The 20,914-nt window shown below is 43.1% G+C and overlaps 1 protein-coding gene across 2 annotated transcripts in view; it reads left to right on the forward strand.

Moving 5' to 3' along the window:
- Positions 1 to 20,616, forward strand: part of LOC134634828 (sodium channel protein type 2 subunit alpha-like) — a 57,623-nt gene extending 37,007 nt beyond the window's left edge. For both annotated transcript variants that reach the window (XM_063484246.1, XM_063484247.1), the window contains exons 2-4: positions 18,024 to 18,188; positions 18,340 to 18,483; positions 20,488 to 20,616. In XM_063484246.1, the coding sequence (XP_063340316.1) occupies positions 18,066 to 18,188; positions 18,340 to 18,483; positions 20,488 to 20,616 (396 nt within the window). In that variant the 5' untranslated portion in view covers positions 18,024 to 18,065. The remainder of the gene's footprint in view (positions 1 to 18,023; positions 18,189 to 18,339; positions 18,484 to 20,487) is intronic.
- The last annotated feature ends 298 nt before the right edge of the window (positions 20,617 to 20,914 follow it).

The following is a 20,914-nucleotide window of genomic DNA, read 5'->3' on the forward strand; positions in this document are numbered from 1 at the left end:
GTTCATATTCGTATTTTCACAGCTGTCAGTCATAAACCAAACTCCTGAAGCTGTTTACAAAATGTTTTTCCATGTTGTCGTGTTCCTGTGTGAACGATGATGCAGCAAGTTAAAAACACAGACTTCCATCAGAAAGAAAGAAGAGTGCGGGTTAGTCTGATACTCGACAGCTGCAGCCTGAGACACTGACGCATGTTTCCTTTAATTTCAGTTTAACACAACAAACCTGCAGCTGAGCTGATAAAAAATACAGCGATAAAAAGTGACGATAAAAAGCATGCAAACAAGACACGCTAATGACTCAGATGGTTAGATGACGCTCAAGACAACCAGAGGTTCAGAGAGGAAAGGAGGGGCGGAGGAAGGAAGGAAGAGAAGTACAGAAAGGGGGGTGGAAGGTAAAGAGGGGAGATGAAGGGTTACAAGAAAGGAAGTGAAGGATGGAAGAGGGATAGGAGGGAGGGAGAGCGAAGGAAGGAAGGAAGGAAGGAAGGAAGGAAAAGGTTAGGTTTAGGGCTTGAATACATGGCTGGAATGTGTATTACCAAGGGACCGTCATTCCACTGGAATTCTTCCATAACCCAGCGCGTACCATAAGAACGCGAAAGGTGACCTCAGGAACGCTGCGGGACGTGACAAAACGTCGGTATGCTACGCCCGGGGAGTGAGAACGGGCTGAGGAAGGACAGGAGGGAGGGAGAGTGAAGAAAGGAAGGAAGGAAAAGAGTGGCGATGAAGGGTTACAAATAAGGAAGGGAAGAATGGAGCAAGGGAAAGTGGAAACGTGGAAGCAAAGAAGGGAGGGAGGGAGATGAAAAGATGGGAAGAGAAGAAAGCAAAGAAGGGAGGAGAGATTGGGCTGTAATCAAGGAAGCAAGTGAGGGGAAAAGAGGAAGAGAAAGAAGTAGAGGTGAGAAGAAGGAAGGAGGCAAGAAAGGAAGGGAGGAGAGATGAGGAAGGAAAAGGGAATGAAAGGAAGGAGTGGAGGGAGGAAGAAAGGAAAGGGAAAACGAATGAAAAAGGGGAGTAAGGGGAGGAGGAATAGGAGGGAGGGAGAGTGAATGATGGAAGGAAGGAAAAGAGGTGCGATGAAGGGTTACAAGAAAGGATGGGAAGGATTGAGGAGGGACAGGAGGGAGTGAGAGTGAAGGAAGGAATGAAGGAAAAGAGTGGAGATGAAGGGTTACAAATAAGGAAAGGAAGGATAGAGGATTGATAGGAGGGAGGGAGAGTGAAAGATGGAAGGAAGGAAGGAAAAGAGGGGAGATGAAGGGTTACAAGAAAGGAAGGAAAGGATGGAGGAGAGATAGGAGGGAGGGAGAGTGAAGGAAGGAAGGAAGGAAGGAAGGAAGGAAAAGAGTGGAGATGAAGGGTTACAAATAAGGAAAGGAAGGATGGAGGATTGATAGGAGGAAGGGAGAGTGAAGGAAGGAAGGAAGGAAGGAAGGAAAAGAGTGGAGATGAAGGGTTAAAGGAAAGGAAGGGAAGGATGGAGCAAGGGAAAATGGAAATGTGGAAGCAAATAAGGGAGGGAGGGAAATGAAAAGATGGGAAGAGAAGGAAGCAAAGAAGGGGAGGGGAGGGAAGCAAGGGAGTAAGGGAGGGGAAAAAAGAAGGGAGAAGGAAAGAAGGACAGGCAGAAGAGAAGGCAGCAGGGAGGGAAAAAAAGAGAAAAAGAAAAGAGGGGAGAAGAAGCAAGCAAGGAAGGAGATAATTGGTTGAAAGAAAGGAAAGGATGGGGAAAGGAGGAGACAATAAAGAAGAGATGGAAGAAGGAAGCAAGCAAGGAAGGAAGGGAGGGGAGATAACGGTAAGGGAGGGAGGAGAGAAGGATGGAAAGAAAGAAGGGATTAGATAAAGATAAGAAGAGAAAAGAGAAAATGGAGGACAGGAAAAGGGGGGGAGGAAAAACAGGAAATGAGGTAGAAGGAGTGAAGGAGCAAAGAATGAAAAATAGGACGGACAGAGAAAATTAAGAAAAGGTAGGACAAGAATTAAGGAATGGGGGAAAAGGAAAAGGAAGGAAGCATAGGAGATAATCAGGAAAACAGACGAAATAAAGAAAATGTGGAAAAGATGGAAAGGAAGATTTAAAAGGAACCAACAAACAACAGAGTTGTTATGATGGAAAGAAGGAAGGAAGATCGGACTACAGCTGCAGGGAGGGAATAATGAAACACGAAAGGAAACAAGAGGACAAAGAGAGGAAGAAACCAATTAAGGACAAGAGGACATGAAGGAAACAAGGACTGAAGAAAGGAAGGAAGGAAAAAAAACCAAAGGAATCAGAAATAAGAAAAGAAAACATGGCGTGTGTGTGTGCGTGTGCATGTGTGTGTGTAAATGAATTTGAGCTTTGCGAGGCGTTTAATGGCTGCTTTTTAGTTCGGAGGGTCGAGTGCGCTCCTTTACCGTCTGATGGGGATTTGACGACACCTATAACAGCTTTATCTTCGATACGACCTTGACCAGAACATGAACTGATACCAGCGCTCCGTCACTGTGTGTTAATAACCACGGACACACTCAGAGGAGACACTTAACTGAGACAGTGGAGGGAACTAATATAGAAATTATGATATGATATGATATGATTGGTCTGCACAAACACACCTTGATTCAAGTACACGAAGCCTGTGTGCCTAATGTCAGCAAAACCACTGATCACCCATTACAGCCTCCTGTAATATCACACGGCAGGAGCAGCCGTGAGCCGAGGCGGGACTCTGAGGTGTCTTGTGTAGTGTTTCCCCCACACACGCTTCACATGGGTGGGCCAGGCTGGATTTATTAACAGCTGCCAGAGTACATTTGGTGATTCACCAAAGCATTTCCCTTTTTATCTCTCTGACAGAACAGCACCTCATTTGTGATCCTCTGGCTCTTATTTTGAAAGTTCATTTCCTGCTAACAAGCCAGTACTCCCTGTTTCCTGTCATGGCAGTCCTTAATATCTTTCAGCTGCTTTTCCAAGGAGTCTCTCATCCCGTGGTCAATATAACTCCGACTCCACCCCATCATAGCACTGAGGGCCGCACTATCATGAACATGGAGCAGTTGGAGCAATGTGCAGAGCATCGACCTCCATCTCCAGCTGCAGTCCACAGTAGTGGAGTTATATTTGCGCTAGTATTAGAAGGAAGCAAGAAGGGAGGTAAAGCAGTGTTAAGGAAAGAAACAGGAAAGACAGAAGGAATTAGAAAAGGAAGGGAGAAAGATGATTGGATGGAATATAAATGCAGGGAGGAGTAAATAAGAAGAGAAAAAATGAGCCAAGAAAGGAAAGAAGAATAAGAAAGGGAAAGAGAAAAACAGAAAGAAAAGCTAAATAATGAATGGATGGATAAAAGGAAGAAACAAATTAGAAAACACAAGGGAGGGTAGGATAGGAGAGGAAAGAAGGGAAGTAACGATAGAAGGTTATGGAAAGATGAAGTATGGATGGAAGGAAGAAAAAGGGGAAGAATGACAGTTTAAGGTTGATAGATGAAAAGATTTAAGGAAGGGAAAAGGATACGAAAAGAGAAAAACAAGGACAGATGAAGAAGGAAGGATAAAAAGGGAAAAAGGAAAAGGTAGGAGACAGGATGATGGAAAGATAGAGGGAGGATGAAAGAAGAATAAGAAAGAATGAAAGAATAAGAAAAAAGGAAGCGGTAAGATGAGGAAAAAGGAATGAAGGTAAGAAGGGAGGACAAATAAGCAGTTTAGAAATCTTGGCAGAGGGAGCAGTGATGGAGGGGAGGAAGAAAGGAAGGATGAAAATGGTTCTGGTGAACATTTTGTAAGTAATGTTTGAGTCAGGGGTTTGAAACAGTTTGGGCCGGCCTTCTTTGATTCTGAAAGGATTAAGCACCCTGCGTGAACACTGCAGACGACCGTGAAGAGCGACAGGTAACAAACAGCAGGACGGACTTGATGCTAACACGTCGAGAGCTCTGCGCCGGCCAGCGCACGGCTTCTATGATGAAGTCATCGGCGTCCGAGCCGGCGAGGCCGGAGGACTTGCTAAACTAATGAGTCAGGTTGGCTCAGTGTGGAGGCGAGGGCCAGGACTGTCTGCAGCCCAAGCAACAACAAAGCACAATGAACCAACTACTGGCAGTCAGGGACAATCAGTCAACCCCACCGAGAAACAGAAAAGCACCTTCAGCAGCAGACTGATCCAACTCCCTCTGACGGGCGGGACGCAGGAAGCCAATTTAGGGCCAAACTGTCTGATAGAAGAGAATAGAAGAGAGAGCAGAGCCCTGTTTTTTAAAAAGACAAGATCACAGCTCCCCGGATCAGAAACTGGAGGAAGTGGAGTTTATATAATAATCCATTTGCAGGCCGACGGTGTTGCATTCAGAGGTCGCTGTGGAAAGACTGAGCACATTTGTTGTTCTTTGCAGACTGGACTCACAGTTTAGCTCTGATTCAATATTTTACTGCTCAACAACAAATTCTTCCAAACAGCCTCTTTACCTGCGTCGCTCACGAGTTTAGGGATCATCATTGTTTAGAGAAACAAAAGTTTTGACTTTTTATTTTTAGTTGAATGTGAGACAATCTGAGAAATGAGGCTTTTTCTTTAAGCACATAATATTGTTTACGTCAGTTTTTACTGTTTGACCAGCAGAAACTATTTTTACATCCATTGTTTAGTTCCTCCTGTCTGTTGCTTCCAGGAGCTAGCAGCACTTTGAGATTTTTTTCCTTCCTTCTTTAATACAGAAAAGTCTGCAGAGGCTCCACATTGTACTTTATTAGCCAAAGCACGTAGCAACTGAATCCCTAGGACACAAGCCAACACACAATGGCCAGCAGTGTGATATGTGATACATAAATGTAGCACTTAATTCATTAAAAAAGATCCTGCATGAATGTAATTTTCAGGAGACAGGGTTCCACAAATGGCCTGAAATATGAAAATATGAAAGGGCGCAAAATCAAAAGCACAGTTTATATTATGATGGCGACACCACCGAGCCGAGGCGCGTGCGTCTGACGTGCAAACACTGCACCTTTGTGGAAGGTGGATTTTAAGTGTGTGTAGAGGTGTGAGGGACTGTCATCCAACATGCAGCTCTGACATGACACACGGAAGCGGCTGCATGTCAGGGTCACCCCCCTCATCTTTTCCACCCACCCCAAACGGTCCCAGTGGTCCTCTGCCAGCTCGGCTTGGCGTTCTGCCCAATGTCAGTGAATCATTTCCTGTGCCGGGCTGCGATCGCAGCAGCGGCACGGTGACAAAATGCGTTTCCTCCTCTCAGGCTAATTGAATTGAAGGTGCTGCATATTCACTGCTGCTGCTCCTGGATGGCGGCGTCCTCTCGGCAGAGGTTTTTCTGTGGGAGTTTTTGCTCTCCATCACGGAGCTGTGACAGGACGCTCTGCTTTCAGAGCCGAGCCAACAGAGCTGATGGGATTGGTCCTGAGTGCTGCCACACGTGCTCAGAGCTGCTCTCCTTCAGCCTCGTCTGTGCTGTATGGAGGGTGTGTTAAGACAAAAATGCACAAAAAGAGTCAAAATTGTAATTAACCTGCAAGGGAAGACCCGGAGAAGCATCCTGAAGTGATACAAATTCAGCCAGTGTCCATTTGTTCTGAGTTACTTTAACTTTGTCCCTTTTTTATGAATTAGAAACACAACATTAGCACTGTAGCTGTTTAGGTGTGTTTAAAGCAGGATTCCTGCCAATCAAACATCACAGAACCGTGATTAATGGTGTAAACTGATGATGGCATTTATACCATTAAATGTAGAAGCACAAATGACTTGATCTTTTTATGTTCTTCTTCTAAAAATACTAAAATATTTTGGCATACATTCAGGTTCTTGTTAAAATGATAGTAAATCATCCCTGCAGTTTATTACTGAATGAGGAATTCAGTAGTGAGATAGAAGTATGTGAGGGTGGTGCAGGACGTGTGAGGACAGCGAGACTGTGGTGAGGTGTGCGGTTGGAGGGACAAATGGATTCAAAGTGGAGGCGGGATTACATCAGGGATCTGCTCTGAGCCTCTTCTTGTTTGCAGTGGTGATGGACAGGCTGACAGATGAGGTCAGGCAGGAGTCTATTTGGACTGTGATGTTTGCAGACGACACTGTGATCTGAAGTGAGAGTAGGGAGCAGGTGGAGGAGGTGGAGGTATGGGCTGGAAAGAAAAGGAGAAACAGTGTGGAGGGCTACAACAAAAGATACCAACAATGTTCTGGAGGATGAGAACGATCTGGTCCTCGCTATCCATCTCACTGAAGATCAAGCAAGACATGCTTCCCTGTGAGAGGAAACCCGTTAAGTGTTTGGAACAGAACATCAGCTGGGACGAGGACCTCTGCCAAACTCCGGAAAGGTTGGAGAGTGTTGTTGTCTGATGTGACATCCGGGAGGCTGGGATCATTTTGTCTTTTTTCTCCATAAATCCTGGAATGTGGTGATAACATGATAATAAATTATTCTTTGAACTAACATTGACAGTGATGTTGTACAAACTGATATCCTGACAGCTCCAGTTTGAAAACACTTAAGAAACACTTACAGACTTGAGTACTTCCCAGGAGGGGAGGTTAGCCCGTTTCTGTACAAGCGACGGAGCGCCCGGACAAGGTGAAGCCGCTCTGCACTGGAGTAGCTTCATGTTAGTTAGCAGAAGATGAAACTTCACTTCCAGGTGAATTCCTGCGGAGTTTGCTCGGCTGCTCCCAGTTGGAGTTTGCATGCAATGTTTATAAACTGACAAAGCTGAGAATAAGCAGCACCGACACGACGGTGAGCCCGAATCCAGACGCACACTTCCAGTCTAAACTTAGCCTTCACCCTCCTAAATAATCTGTCCGTGAATGCTTCATAATCTCCATCCACTGTTTGTTCACAGTGCGGGAGTCTGTGTAGTTTTGTCACTAACGAGCCTCCGTACTCCGGCAGCAGGAGTACACCCCTCAAAATGAGCACGTCTCCGGCCACAATAACATCTTAATCCGAGTATTTAATTTATGTTTCTGTAAAGAACAGATGTTTTTTTGTTTTGGTGTTTTAGTTTGACCTTATTCCACAAACAGGCTTGAGACAGGATGTGGAGACGCTACACAGACACACAGAGTTTGTAGCTTGCCAGAGGTTGGAAGAAACGCTCGAAGGAGAAAAGAGCAAGCCAAGCGTGCGGCCATTCTACACACACACGCACACACACACACACACACACACACACACACACACACACACACACACACACACACACACACACACACAGCAGGGGGCGCACAGAGGCACATACTGTATCTGATGAATAGCTGAAATGGTATGGAAATAAAGGAGGACAGAATATGCATGCACCTAAGCCCAGTGAACACGAACACACACACACACACACACACACACACACACGCAGGGCTGATGAATGCCTGAAAAACTGAAATAAGGAGGAGAAACTCACTAAAGGAGCATTCTGTCGTTTTCAGCCGACTCTGCACATCACTGTGTCTTTAACAGACTTGTGTGATGTCATAGAACAGCACAGGTGTGTGTTTTCATGCAGCAGGTGTGACTGAATGTGTCCCTCACCTTTATAAAGAAAACGAGCTTTACCATGCAGAACATTTTCTTTGATCTTGTTGGTTTCTTGTCCTGTGTTTGAGTTTTGGAGCTGGATGAAGTGCTCAAACTTACAAAAGAAATTTGAAAACTGCTTCTTAACACGACAGGTCAGCATGTTTTACTTTGCTTTATTTATTCATTGTCTTTGGTTTCCTGTCACAAACAACTTCAGCCGTGCTGTTTGGACGAGTGCTTCTCGGCAAAGCTGCCGTCTGCAGGGCCACGGTTTACGGTCTGTAAATTGTAAATTGTAGATAAAAAAAAAACAAAAAAACAAACCCAAAACAACGGACACTGCAGTAGTTTGTAAAAATAACCTTAAAAACTCACTTTGGAGATGAGACTAGTGACCATTACTGAAATAAAATCAAACAAATTTCTTTAGAAATCATCATTTATTCATTTAATATTAAAAAACAAGTCGAGTTAAATATTCTTGAATGAAATAAAATCATCAGTACACAACGTTTTTAATCATTGTTCATTATTATTGCTTTGTTCCACAGCAACAGTGGAGATATGACTGTGTTGTTAAAGGTCGTCCCTTTAACCCCAGGCCCTCCACATCCACATACACCACAGCACTAATTATTTTCCTGTAAGGGAACTTAACTCTAAGGGTTTTACACTTTATTTACTAGTCTGATGTCCGTCAGTGAACAGGCCACAGCTGGACAGATGTCATTTTCTTCATGCATGTGTCATTTTTAAGCTCTTCATTACTGTACAGTTTTCTGTAGCAGCAGCAGGATGAACTATGGCTGCTGTTTCAACAAGTGTGTTCAGTTCAGTTCCACCTCAAGGAGCCTCAAATAGCTTCATGTTGTAAAGTGAAGCCTCTCCAATATTAAAGAGAACCCTTAAAATCAGATGATTCTCTGCAGTATGAACTTGGCGACAGTGTGGAGGAAGAACTCCCTTTTAACAGGAAAAAAAACTCAAACCAGCTGAACCACTTGAATAAGCTGGTTGGGTGGTGAGATGGAAGATGGTTCAGGGTCACATGACCTGATGCGTCCCGCTCATTCAGCAGGAAGGATTTTAAATTTAATGGTATTGGATCGTCTGAAGCTCACTTTTTGAGTTTCTTCATTCAGTTTCTTCTTCATTGATTATTTCCTGTGTGTAATAATTGTTTCATTGTTTATTTTGAATTATTTTACAGCACCACAGACATCGCTTCAGTCACTATTTTCACCCACTGTTTCAGCTTCAGTGATTTACCCTGAGAATGTGCCATCATGTCCATCCCCAGGTCCTTACCACAGACTCTGAGGTAACAAGACATGTGATGAGGCAGCTGCTAGGGTTTGGATTATTTATCTGAAACATTATTTTTGAAACAAAAGGAGATACAGTGAGTTTAAGGCCATCAAAGTTGACTAACAGCAACCTATCTGATCTGAATTTACTAGCAGTAAGTGTAGCTAATGGTGTCTGTGATGGATCTACTCAAATAAAGCGACTTTCCGATTTAAGATTGTTCATAAAGCCTCTGCTTTGCACACGCAACATTTATAATTATTTAAAATGGTCTGATTGATAAATATGTAGGAAATGAACTGGAGGTGTTTTGTAGCTGCAGGTTTATTAACCAATGTTTCAGCCCTAATGTAAAAGCTGTGAAGCTTGTTTGCATGTTTGTGCTTGAATGTGACTTTCCTCGTGCATATTTGCATGTGTGTGTGTGTGTGTGTGTGTGTGTGTGTGTGTGTGTGTGTGTCCTTCCTGAGGGCGACGCTTGTTTGGTTGTCTGTGTTGGCGTGGTGACCCAGAAATTCATCCAGTCTCCCTGTTTCATAACATCTTCACTTTTGGTGTCTGTAGTAAAAAACCCTCTGCTGTTGTTTCACGTTGTGCAGAATTAAAGCCTCAGATTGTTCTTGAGCAAGGCAGCCGAATGCTAATGTGCAGTCCTCATTATAGCTTCAGTGGTGAGACAGCTTGTTGCTGTGGTTGTACTCTCCAAGTTATTTTGCACCCTTGTGGTTTTTGGCTCACAGAGGTTTAAATGTCTGGTGATAATACTGAAACTTAAAATAAGGATACAAAAACTGACTTTAAAGGGAAGCATTTTTGTTATTTTCATGTTCTATATGCATATATATTTAGCAATTTTCTAGACTTACTGACTTTGCAGAGGAGGATGACTTTTAATTGTTGGAGGAAACCCACCAACAAAGCCCAGCTGTCCCCAGTAGGAAATATGTTAATTATTATTAGCATAAGAAAAGCGATCTTTGTTGCGTTATCCACCTCTTAAGTGGATAACATTTCTAGATCCAAATGCTCCTTTCTTTTCCAAAAGCAACAAAACTCTGTGGCACCACTGACAGTTAAAAAAAAAAATCATGATTGCAATAAAGTTTAACATCAAGGCATCCATGAAAAAGAGTATTTACGAAGGTGGTTAGATAGCTAGTCTCAATCTAAAGACGATGTTCCATATTCTGACTGATAATTCCTAAAAAAAAAAACCACTCAAACATGCAGAACTGAGGAGACTGAAAGACTTTACCAACCCTCCAAACAGCAGTATAGTCAGTATAGGCAGTGGTAAAGTCAGACTGGTTGACATATAATGTGCTATCAGGTTCCTTGATGTAAAATACTGAAAACTAACCAAATTGAAGCCAATATAACGTCAGAGATTATCCAACCATAAGACGAGATTAGTCCTTAACACGTTGGTGCACGATTTCTTGCTACGAAAAAGTCCTGATGTTATGTCTGTGAAGGTTCTCAGTCATCCAGGTCATCGTAGTCTAAGGAGCTTGGAAAGAAAAGCGTCTGGACTTCTTAAAGTTGCTTGAAGACGTTTCACCTCTCATCCGAGAAGCTTCTTCAGTTCTACATTGGAGAGACCAAACAGCCACTTCACAAGCGCATGGCACAACATAGAAGAGCCACCTCCACGGGACAAGACTCAGCAGTCCATCTGCATCTTAAGGATAAAGGTCACTCTTTCGAGGATGCCAATGTTCACATTTTGGACAGAGAGGACAGATGGTTTGAAAGAGGAGTGAAAGAGGCCATCTATGTCCACTGTGAGCGACCATCTTTGAACAGAGGCGGTGGTTTACGACACCAATTGTCTGCCATCTATAATCCAGTTTTGAGATCCCTTCCCAGACGCCTTAACGCCCACTCACATTCTGGGCCATCTGACCTCAGGAATTCACATGATAGGGTGGGGCCAGGTTTAACAATGAGCTCACCCGAAACCCTGGCTGATTAGGTCCCACACCCGCTTTCACACCTTGGCTCATGTGATTAGAGGATCACCAGGGGGTCCTTTGTCCCTCTTTGGGGGGATACTCCCACTGGGTTTAAATCTGGGACTCTCGGCCATTTGACCTTAGAACTGAAGAAGCTTCTCGGATGAGAGGTGAAACGTCTTCAAGCAACTTTAAGAAGTCCAGACGCTTTTCTTTCCAAGCTCCTTAGACTCCTGATGTTAAGGTTAAGGTCCGCACTGCAGCGTGCTAAAAGGACGAGAGCCTCATCCAACATGCGGCCGACACGTCATCACTTAACAAGGGGATTGCAGCATGCAGTATCGTCGGCATTAAGCATTAGTTGGTTCAGCATTTCCTGAAACCTAAAGGTCTTGCTGCAGTGAGGAGCCGGAAAAGAATTTGTAGTAAACAACAATGCAAAGACACAATGAGCAGGAAACATAATTAAAAGCACGAAGCACAGTTGAAGCTCTGCAGAGCAACGGATCTGTAATCATCTGTTCAACCATTTGAAGTTTGTAGCAGTTCATTGTGGTTTAGCCTGAAGCTGCTGGAAGCAGTATGGAGGCTGATTAGTGTCTGAAAGAAGGGTGACATTAAATATATGACTCTGTCTGACTCTGAAGAAATATTTTCATGTGATGCCAATTAGAGCATTCTTTGAGAGGAGTGCCTGGAAAAATGGCCAGAAGCCTTGAAAGATCAGAAGATCAGCTTGTAGGACTTTTACTGTGTTGGCTCATCTGTGTCTCTTGCCAGTGCACCCTGCGTCTTTTTCCAGAACGTGAAAGGACATGGAAGGAGGTAGTAAAGGAAAACAGACAGAAGGGAAAGGGTATAGACAGGTCCAAGACTATGAAGAAGTCAAACAGGAAGTTGTTAAAGAAAAGACAAAGGTAAAAAAAGAAGGCATAACAGGGTGCTGAAATATATGAGACGACAAAATAGAAATCAAAGAGTAAAGAACATAGTAATGCATTTAAATGTCAGACGGAAGTGGTATTTGGTCTTTGCTTCTTAGTACATTTTAGTAATGGTGCCTAAAAGTCAAGTTTGACCAGTCACTGCGTTGTAATGGTTCCCCTGGCTGGTAATTTCAGAGCTGAATGTTCCTCTGATTATAAATTAGGTACAATAAATGTAGGAGTTTGTCAAAAGGTTGCTGGAAACAATCTTGTGGTCTTAAAAGGTCCTCAGAAAGCTGTGTGACTCAGGGAGCGGAACATTTTAGGCCTCTCTTGATGTAATTTAGAGTTATGAATCATTCATAAAACACATGCGTCTGACAGCTTTCATTCACAACGTGGTTAAAATTAGGAGCTGACGGTGAGGTGTCCGAGATAAGATTACAGGCTGAATGCAGTGAGATTGCAGGCATGCATCGTATTTTTTCAGACACGATTCAGACTGTAGACATTTAATCTGGCCCTGGCAGCATTTACCTTATTTAATGTGTATATATTTTCTGTTCCAGCAGTGGATGCTCATATCAAACATGGCCAGAATAAATATTGAGATCAATGTATGGTGAACCAAGAATTCAGCGTTCATCCTTCTCTAACTGCTCAGTTTAGAGCAGCTATTTCTTCTAATGGAGCTGATGGCATAGAAAGAGGGTATCTCTCATACTGTTATCTCAGGTAAAGAAGCCCCCACAGCCTGCTGGTCAAATCTTCTGCTTATAAACGTAAAGTGTTGGCCAAAGAGAGAGGAGCTAAAATGACATCCATCCATCTTTTATGGCTGATCTGGAATTAGGTTGTAGAGGTAGCAAGTTAATTATACCATTCAAATCTCTTCTTCCCAAGTCGTGTTTTCCAATTCATCCTGATTGCAACATGATACACTCAGCAGTAAGCTGATCCCTCCATGAAACTCTTGGTCTACAACAGGACTTCCTTCCTCCAAGAGAAAGTTGCCAGGACATATCCTTATTTGATGTGTGGACACAATCATCAGGGTCTTTTTGGTATAAATTAGCTCTACTACAGCCAAGTCACATTCTCGTTTTTTGGTCACTACTGTGAGCTAATGACCAGAACTGAGGGTTTGAATAGATAAGACTGACTTTACCGATCGACTTGCTCTTCACCACATTGGTCTGGTAGACTTGTATTACTGCAGAGCTCCATCTTACCTCACCTAGGTTAGGGTAGGCTTGAAGGTTAAGCCCTGTAAACAGAGACACTGATTTGCTTGTCCCACATTGCTTTAGCTGAGGGTTTATGGATGGTGGACACTGAAGCTTTTTGTATGTATGTATTTAACCTCCTAGGACCTGGCGTCTACATATGTGGGCATCACATTTTGGGTTATTTAGACCAAAATACTCAATTTTGCTCTACAAGGGCCTGATATCCACTTACGAGGACATTATACTGCTACTGTTCTATCGAAATTTAAAAGAATATCCTCATTTGTGGCTCTCATTTTTCTTAGAAACAAAAATTAGGTAAAAAAAAAAAAATCTGGTAATTCTTTGTTTTTACATCCATCAGGTCCCAATCAGCCCAAATATCAAAGAGAAATTAAAAATGCATGATGTGGAAGAGTTCAGGTCTTAGGAGGTTAAGGTAGTGGTTTCAGTTGACCGCTTCTCATTGGTCATGGTTTTGTGTGGGTTAAGGTTCTTCATGGAGTTACTGGCTGCCAATTCCTGTGGTCTAATCAACAGTATTCCTCTAACTTTGAAATGCATCACTGTTTTCCTGTAAACATTCAAGGACAATAAATATGAGTGTGTTAGGTTTAGAAAAAGCTGGTTTGGGTTTCCATTGTAGCATGTCCCTTCTTTGTCTGTGCAACATGGCTCCTGCAGACACAAAAGTTACTTCTTATACAAACAGATTTCTTAGATATTCCTACTGACTGTGACAAATAAAAATGATTCATTTGCCTCCATGAACATGAGACAACTTTGGGTCCTTTTTCGTGATGATTTCTGGTTTTCTTGTGAGACCTGTTTGAGAAGAAAAACTTAAGATTTATTTGCTTTTCCAGCCTTTTTGTCATCTTTCAATGTCGCTGATCTTTCCTAACTCAACTTGGGGAATTTTATTGTTTCAGCTGGGAGGGCCAACAAATCTCATGATACCAATAAACGTGTACGTGACCAAGTAATGGAGCCAAATAGAAACCAGGACCAAGCAGCTCATCGGGACCTACTGTAGTTGGCGCACGTGTGTGTGTGAGATAGACTGAGTGGATGACAGCTTTTGATAAGAATGGAAAACAGAGCTAGATCTTCCTTTGATGCGGACACACACACGTGAATGCACGTACACACACACACACACACACACACACACACACACACACACACACTCACACTCTCTCTCTCTTCAGAAATCAGATTTGGGAGCTGTGAAGAATAAATGCATGAAGGGTTGAAAAACGAGGCCTGTCTAATCATTCAATTAGGATCCAAGGCAGATGGTCTGGACACACACACACACACACACACACACACACACACACACACACACACACACACACACACAGACCTGTTACACACTCACACTTTGTCAGTCTTGCTCTCTTGAAACTCTCAGTGTAATCCTATAGTCAGTCTCTCTCTTTCTCTCCTTCAGTGTAATCCTATACTCGATTGCCCCGTTTCTGAGTTTAATGAGACTCTATTGTTGGTCTGCACTTCATTATCTCAACTTCCCATAATTATCAGACTCTATACATGGAAACAAAACACCACACAAATAGCATGCTTTCTATGCATGTGTGAGTGTGTTTTCTTGTCTTTAGCTTTCTTTCAATATTAACTGCACCACAGTGACCTTCTTGCAGAAAACAGTCCTCTCCAACCTGCACATTAGTCCCTGGGTGGGCCTGGTGGACTCATGCAGACTTCACTCCACTGGTTTCAGCTTACAACTAAACTATAAACAAGATGAATTTGATCTGTTTTACTAAACATACTTTTAATGGATGTATGGCTGGGGGAAAAAAAAGCAGGAGCAAATGCAAACGTATACTTCATTTAAAAATAAGTTGGTGAGGTGGATGAAGGGTGAAAAGAGAAACCCAAAGATTTAGTTTCACCAATCACATGGATGCTATTGCCTAAACAGACTCTTTTAAAAGCCTCAAAAGAGCCAAAAAGAGTTTTCCTGTTTTTTATTCCTGTTACACATTTTTTCATCATTCAGTCCTACTTTTTGTCTATTTCAAGGACCTTGTGTTCCTTGTTTTTTCCCTCTTTCCCCTTTTCTTTGCCTCACTGACTTTCTTCAGTCTAAATCTGATGTTTCTTTTCTTTGTTTTAATATGTTTTCCTCCTATAGGGGAGCTCAGTTATGGCAAAAAGGATTATCATAAATGCTGGAGTTTGTCTGGGAGATAGGCCGAGACTTGCGGCGCGTCCCTTGGAAAGGGCAGCTGTGTGTGTGGGTGCAGATGTGTGCAATAAGACCTGTGTGGTAGCTACATGGAGCAGTCCTGATTATCTTGTTTTCATTAATCATTAACAGGCAGGATTGTAATAGAGATTAAAACCTGGCTCTGGCATCCTGTGTCCTTTGTTTGGGTCCTTTCCCCCTGTGACCAATAACAAGTAGAGGTTGGCAGACCTGCAGACTCCTCTGGATCAGAAAGGAGGATACTTATCTATATTTATGTAATGTCTCCTCCTTCGTTGACTGCGTAATAATATTTAGCTTTAATTATTTTACTTATTACTGTAAAACATGCGTGGCTTCTTCTCTGCAGTGATAAAGGAATGAAATAACGTCCCTAAGAGCGCTGCTGCTTCTCAATCTAAAGGCTTTCAGTGTAAATTAGCTTAGTCTGTGTGCTGTTTGTGAGTTAATTGTTTAATGTGCTGCTGTCCTTGCTTGCCGTGAATGGCCCCATCAGGGATCAATAAAGTATTTGATTGATTTATTGATTGATGGGGAGGGGATTGGACTCTGGCTTTCTTTCTTCTTCATCGAGGATTTGCCTCCATGCAGCCTGTTAATAAGGTCTGGCGCCTTTGTTCAGCCATCAGTTGGCGTGTTTGATAGAGCTGAGGTTGGCGCTCTGTGCAGACCAGTCCGGTTCTTCCATCCCAAACTGGGATTGTATCTTCATGGAAACAGGCCACCATCATGTAGAAAGGGAAAAGCGAGCAGTGTGATTGTCTTACCTTGACAAAATATGTAAAACGGATCAAAATCAAAAACGGTGCTCCTGTTGACTCGGTGTGCCATACAGTAGTGTCATAACTGGTTATTTGTAAAACACCTTGTGCAGCTGTTGACATCGCGGAGGTGTCGAGCAGAGGGGGGTGGGGGCAGGTGTGATTGAGCTTCATCAGGTCGGAGTCGATCGTGGAGAGTTTTTCAGGCTGATTGCTGCCCTTTCAAAGGGCCCGAGCGGCCGCTGAATGATGAGCGAGGTGAAGCTGGGGCCGTCCTGAGCAGCAGAACGCCATCTCAGAGGACGTAATCATCCTGCGAGCGACGAGGTTGTTCAATCACGGCTCCGTCCCGATGCCCAGAGACACTCCAGGCACTCAAATCAAACGCTCCTCAGCTCATGACTCGAGGATTCAACATATACTCAACAAGTGTTTTCTATCATCAGTTTAGACCTAAAGAGGGAGGCCGCTTTTATTTGACTTCTTTACTAAAGTCTCTACATCAGCACTGACGCATTTTGCAGCTCTATTACCATAAAATATGGAAGTTACAGTGTTATAGTCCTTAAGGGCGATCGTGGCTCAAGAGTTGGGAGTTCGCCTTGTAATCGGAAGGTTGCAGGTTCGAGCCCCGGCTCGGACAGTCTCGGTCGTTGTGTCCTTGGGCAAGACACTTCACCCGTTGCCTACTGGTGGTGGTCAGAGGGCCCGGTGGCGCCAGTGTCCGGCAGCCTCGCCTCTGTCAGTGCGCCCCAGGGTGGCTGTGGCTACAATGTAGCTTGCCATCACCAGTGTGTGAATGGGTGGATGACTGGATATGTAAAGCGCTTTGGGGTCCTTAGGGACTAGAAAAGCGCTATATAAATACAGGCCATTTACCATTTAACTGTAATGGGCTTGGCAAGTTTATGCTTTGCAAATGTGACCAATTATTTTTTTAAAGTGAAGCTGAAATGGACAGATGTGAAAATAAAATTATGTACACGTCAAAACTAAAGTGATAAACACAGTAAGCTGGATGTTGAGCATGCTCAGTGACTTCTTTACAAACAGCTGCTCTGAGCTTCATAGTGATTAATATTGGGAAACATTATGATTCATAACACAACACATGGATGTTTTTGTGGTGGTCAGTCAGCTGTTTTTTTTTCTATATGTGAAACGTCAGCAGATTTTGATTAGTTGATATTTTCATACAAAAGCTGAAAATAACAATAATCATAATAATCCTGCTGTAAAGTTGAAGCTACTCAATCTGAGCTAAAATAATGAATTAATCAATTAAATAAAATAAACAGTACTGGACTAAAGAGACAGATAAACAAAGAGACATACAAGTCTTCAGTTGGTTAAAGGAGATGGATCTGTTTTATCTCATCCTCCTTCACTGTCTGCTTCTTCTGTTGTTCCTCCATCTTCTCGTCCGTCCCCTTGTTTCATTTTCCTCTCCCACATCTGGTTTCCCCTCCTCCTTTTGCAGTGATTCTTCTTCTCGTTTTCTCCTTAAAGCAAACATTCCTGCCATGCTGCTTGTAATTATTAAAACCATTAAAGCTTTTGTATATATTATATGTATATATTGTTTATATAATATATACTATATTGATATTTTTGATGTTTGCAAACATGCACTGGTTTAAATTTTGTTTAGTTTAAACATAATCATATACAGCAACACTGAATTGGTTGATATTTTGATTTGCTGAACTGCTACAACATACAATGCTTTGCATTTCTTTTTCCTGCGACTTAATGAATGGGTTTCATCCTGATACTTCCAGCAGCTCCACTGGGTTTTGGTGACAGTGTGTTGAAGTGTGTTCTCTTTGATTCAGCAGGTTGTGGGATTAGATTAGATTACAACGTTCAAACTGGAAGTTTAAAGTAGGAAGTCATTTTTCATAGCTAACCTTTGTCCTCTCTGTGTGTGTGTGTGTGTGTGTGTGTGTGTGTGTGTGTGTGTGTGTGTGTGTGTGTGTGTGTGTGTGTGTGTGTGTGTGTGTGTGTGTGTGTGTGTGTGTGTGTGTGTGTGTGTGTGTGTGTGTGTGTGTGTGTGTGCGTGCGCAGCTGGTATACTGGGCCAGTCAGCAGCAGGATCAGGATGAGAAGATGGCTGGCTGTGTGTTTCCAATGGGACCAGAGAGCTTTCAGCGCTTCACGCCGGACTCCCTGGCGGCCATCGAGCAGCGCATCGCCCAGGAGGAGGCCCGACGCAACAAACACTACCAGGAGGTGCGTCAAAACAAACAAACACACACACACACGGCTCACACAAGCACAACAAGACGCTGGAGGGTAAATGTGGAAATAAAGAAGTGAGCCGTTATCAGCAGACAGATGTGAGATATTTCAGATGTGGTTTGTGTGTCTGTGTGTGCGTCAGGACCTGGGCGACGTGGAGCTCCCCCGGCCCCGGCCCGATCTGGAGGCAGGAAAACAGCTGCCACGCATCTTCGCTGACATCCCATCTCATCTGGTGGGCGTTCCACTGGAAGACATCGACCCATACTACTTCAAAGACAAGAGGGTAGGTCACCCAGAGAAAAAGTGTGTGTGTGTTTCTGGATGTACCTTCTCCGCTGTTGGAGAGGATGCCTGGAAGATAGATTCATTCTTTCGAAGCCCAATTCTCTAAGGACCACAGGAGAGTTACCTAGTCTGTGTGTGTGTGTGTGTGTGTGTGTGTGTCCTGGATTGTTCACAAATCAGTTTACATGGTAATGTTGTGGGGACTTAACCATGTAAATAGGACAAATCAGCTGACTTCAGACTTCATATATCCAAAAATATTTAGTCAAAGCTGATCGATTCCACAAGGAAGCAGGTGGAAGCCATTTTTTTATTCTTTTTAGTTATATTTGATAGGTTTTCTGAATAATATTGTGGGTTGATGTGAGATACAAACCATCCCAGAAGTCTGTGCTTTGGTTTTGGTGAGTGGATTTCTATTATTTTTTAGTCTGCGATGGCGCAGACACTGTAGGACGATAGCCTCCCTGTGATTGGGAAAAGTTGGTGGTTTTTCAGTGATTGCATTGAATTTGTCATGATTCTGGGACAGAAAAGCTCTCAGACAGATTGGTGAAGTTTTGGAAATAACTGCCGTCTAACAGACTCCAACATGTTTCAGTCGGTCGGAGTCAATCTGCACCGATGAGCACAACTCATCTACGATGCATCTCTTTGAAATAGTTCTCGATTGGCTGGTTCTGGTTATTTTCTGAGTCTCTCAGGAGGAGGCTCAGAAAATAACCTCTTTCTCGGATCTGAAGTTCTGGTTGTGAGTAGCTAATGTGAATTGTTTTTTGTATGTATATTGTAAGATTTTGCATACAGATTTGTAATTTTTGCCAGTTTTTCACAGTTAAACATGGTTTTATCACAAACTGATTGCATGCAATTGCCAACTTAACCCCCTTCAATCACAAACTGATGAAAACACACTGATAGCAGACTGACTCCATCCTGTTGCCACTTTATTGGCGTCTTGGTGAAAGTTGCTTTAAAGGATTTAAAAGTCATTTAACTTAAACGTTTATTTCACATGGCTTTGATCATTTTGGTTGTTCTGCAGTTGCCAGCCACTGTTTTCTCTCTGTAGATGTAGCTGTAGCATTATTTAGCACTAATTAGCCAACATGCTTTTCTCTAGCTAAGACTGTTAGCATTGGCCACAGACCTCCAAACCAGACTGTAACGTTGGGTTGTGTTGCGTGGTTGAGAGGAGGCGGCAAAACACCTAGCAGGCTAGTTGGAAGAACACACACACACGCTGGTATCGGTAATCCACGGTGGTTCTTTAATACGCCTTCTTCAACAACCATATAAAAGCCCGGCTGAACGGCTGCGGCTCAACAACATAACGCCCAGCGTTCATACAACCCAAGCGTTGCAAACAAAAAAAAAGGTCTGGAGGAAAAAAACATAAATCCGTCCCTCGTTAAGCACAAGCGTGCAGGCACATGTCCACATAAAAAAGAGAGAGAGCAGTGGCACAAACTGATGACACCATCAACCCTCGACTTGGGTGTCTTAAAGGGACACCACACCATAGTGGCTGTTACAAGACGGTGGCTCGTCCAGGTCTTATTCAGTCTTTGGGGCTGACTAACTCCTGGAGCCAGCCTCCAATAGAGCCTTATAGAGCCTGCCAGGAACAATCTACATACTATTCTCAGAAATTATGTAAACTAAACTGCAAATCTACTGTTATAGAAAATACTACATGTATCAGATCTTATGGCTGGTTACATTTCAGAGAACTAAAATAATTTAAAGTAGATTAATCACTTCATTACTTACAGAAAGATTATACATGAAAAAATCTTAAAGCCATGGAGATGAACAGTTTACCCACCCTAAAACCACAAACCCAAGACACAGCACCCATATTATTTAGAAATAAATTATAAGGAATAAAAATCGAGCCCTTGGCTCCCTGGTTCACTGCTTTAGTGCCTTTTTTGGCAGCACAGTGCATTATTAATAAAATCTGTGTATTTATGTATTTTTCTGTCTGGTTCTCCTGCAGACTTTCATAGTCCTGAACAAAGGGAAGGCCATCTTCCGTTTCAGTGCCACATCCGCCCTCTACATCTTCAGCCCCTTCCACCCTATCCGGAGACTCGCCATCAAGATCCTCGTGCACTCATATCCTTAAGTACACAAACTCTGCTGCTACTGTCTGTACTCGACTTATGATCTGCAGGGAAATGGCTGCAGGTGGGGGTCAGAGGTCAGTTACAGAGGAGCCTCCAGTGCTTTCAGTGTGTGCTGAAGGATGCTGTGTGAGAGAAGCCAGGCCACCCTGACGGCAACAGAAGCAGTTGTTGTGGTTGTTGTTTTGCCTTCGTCTGTGCTTCACTGCGTCTTCACTGTGACTGACGGGGCAGCGATATCTCGGATAATGTTTTATTTTGATCACAACCATCAACACGCAGTCCTGTATAAAGAGACCA

This window comes from Pelmatolapia mariae, linkage group LG9, assembly GCF_036321145.2.
Source record: "Pelmatolapia mariae isolate MD_Pm_ZW linkage group LG9, Pm_UMD_F_2, whole genome shotgun sequence".
NCBI lineage: Eukaryota > Metazoa > Chordata > Actinopteri > Cichliformes > Cichlidae > Pelmatolapia > Pelmatolapia mariae.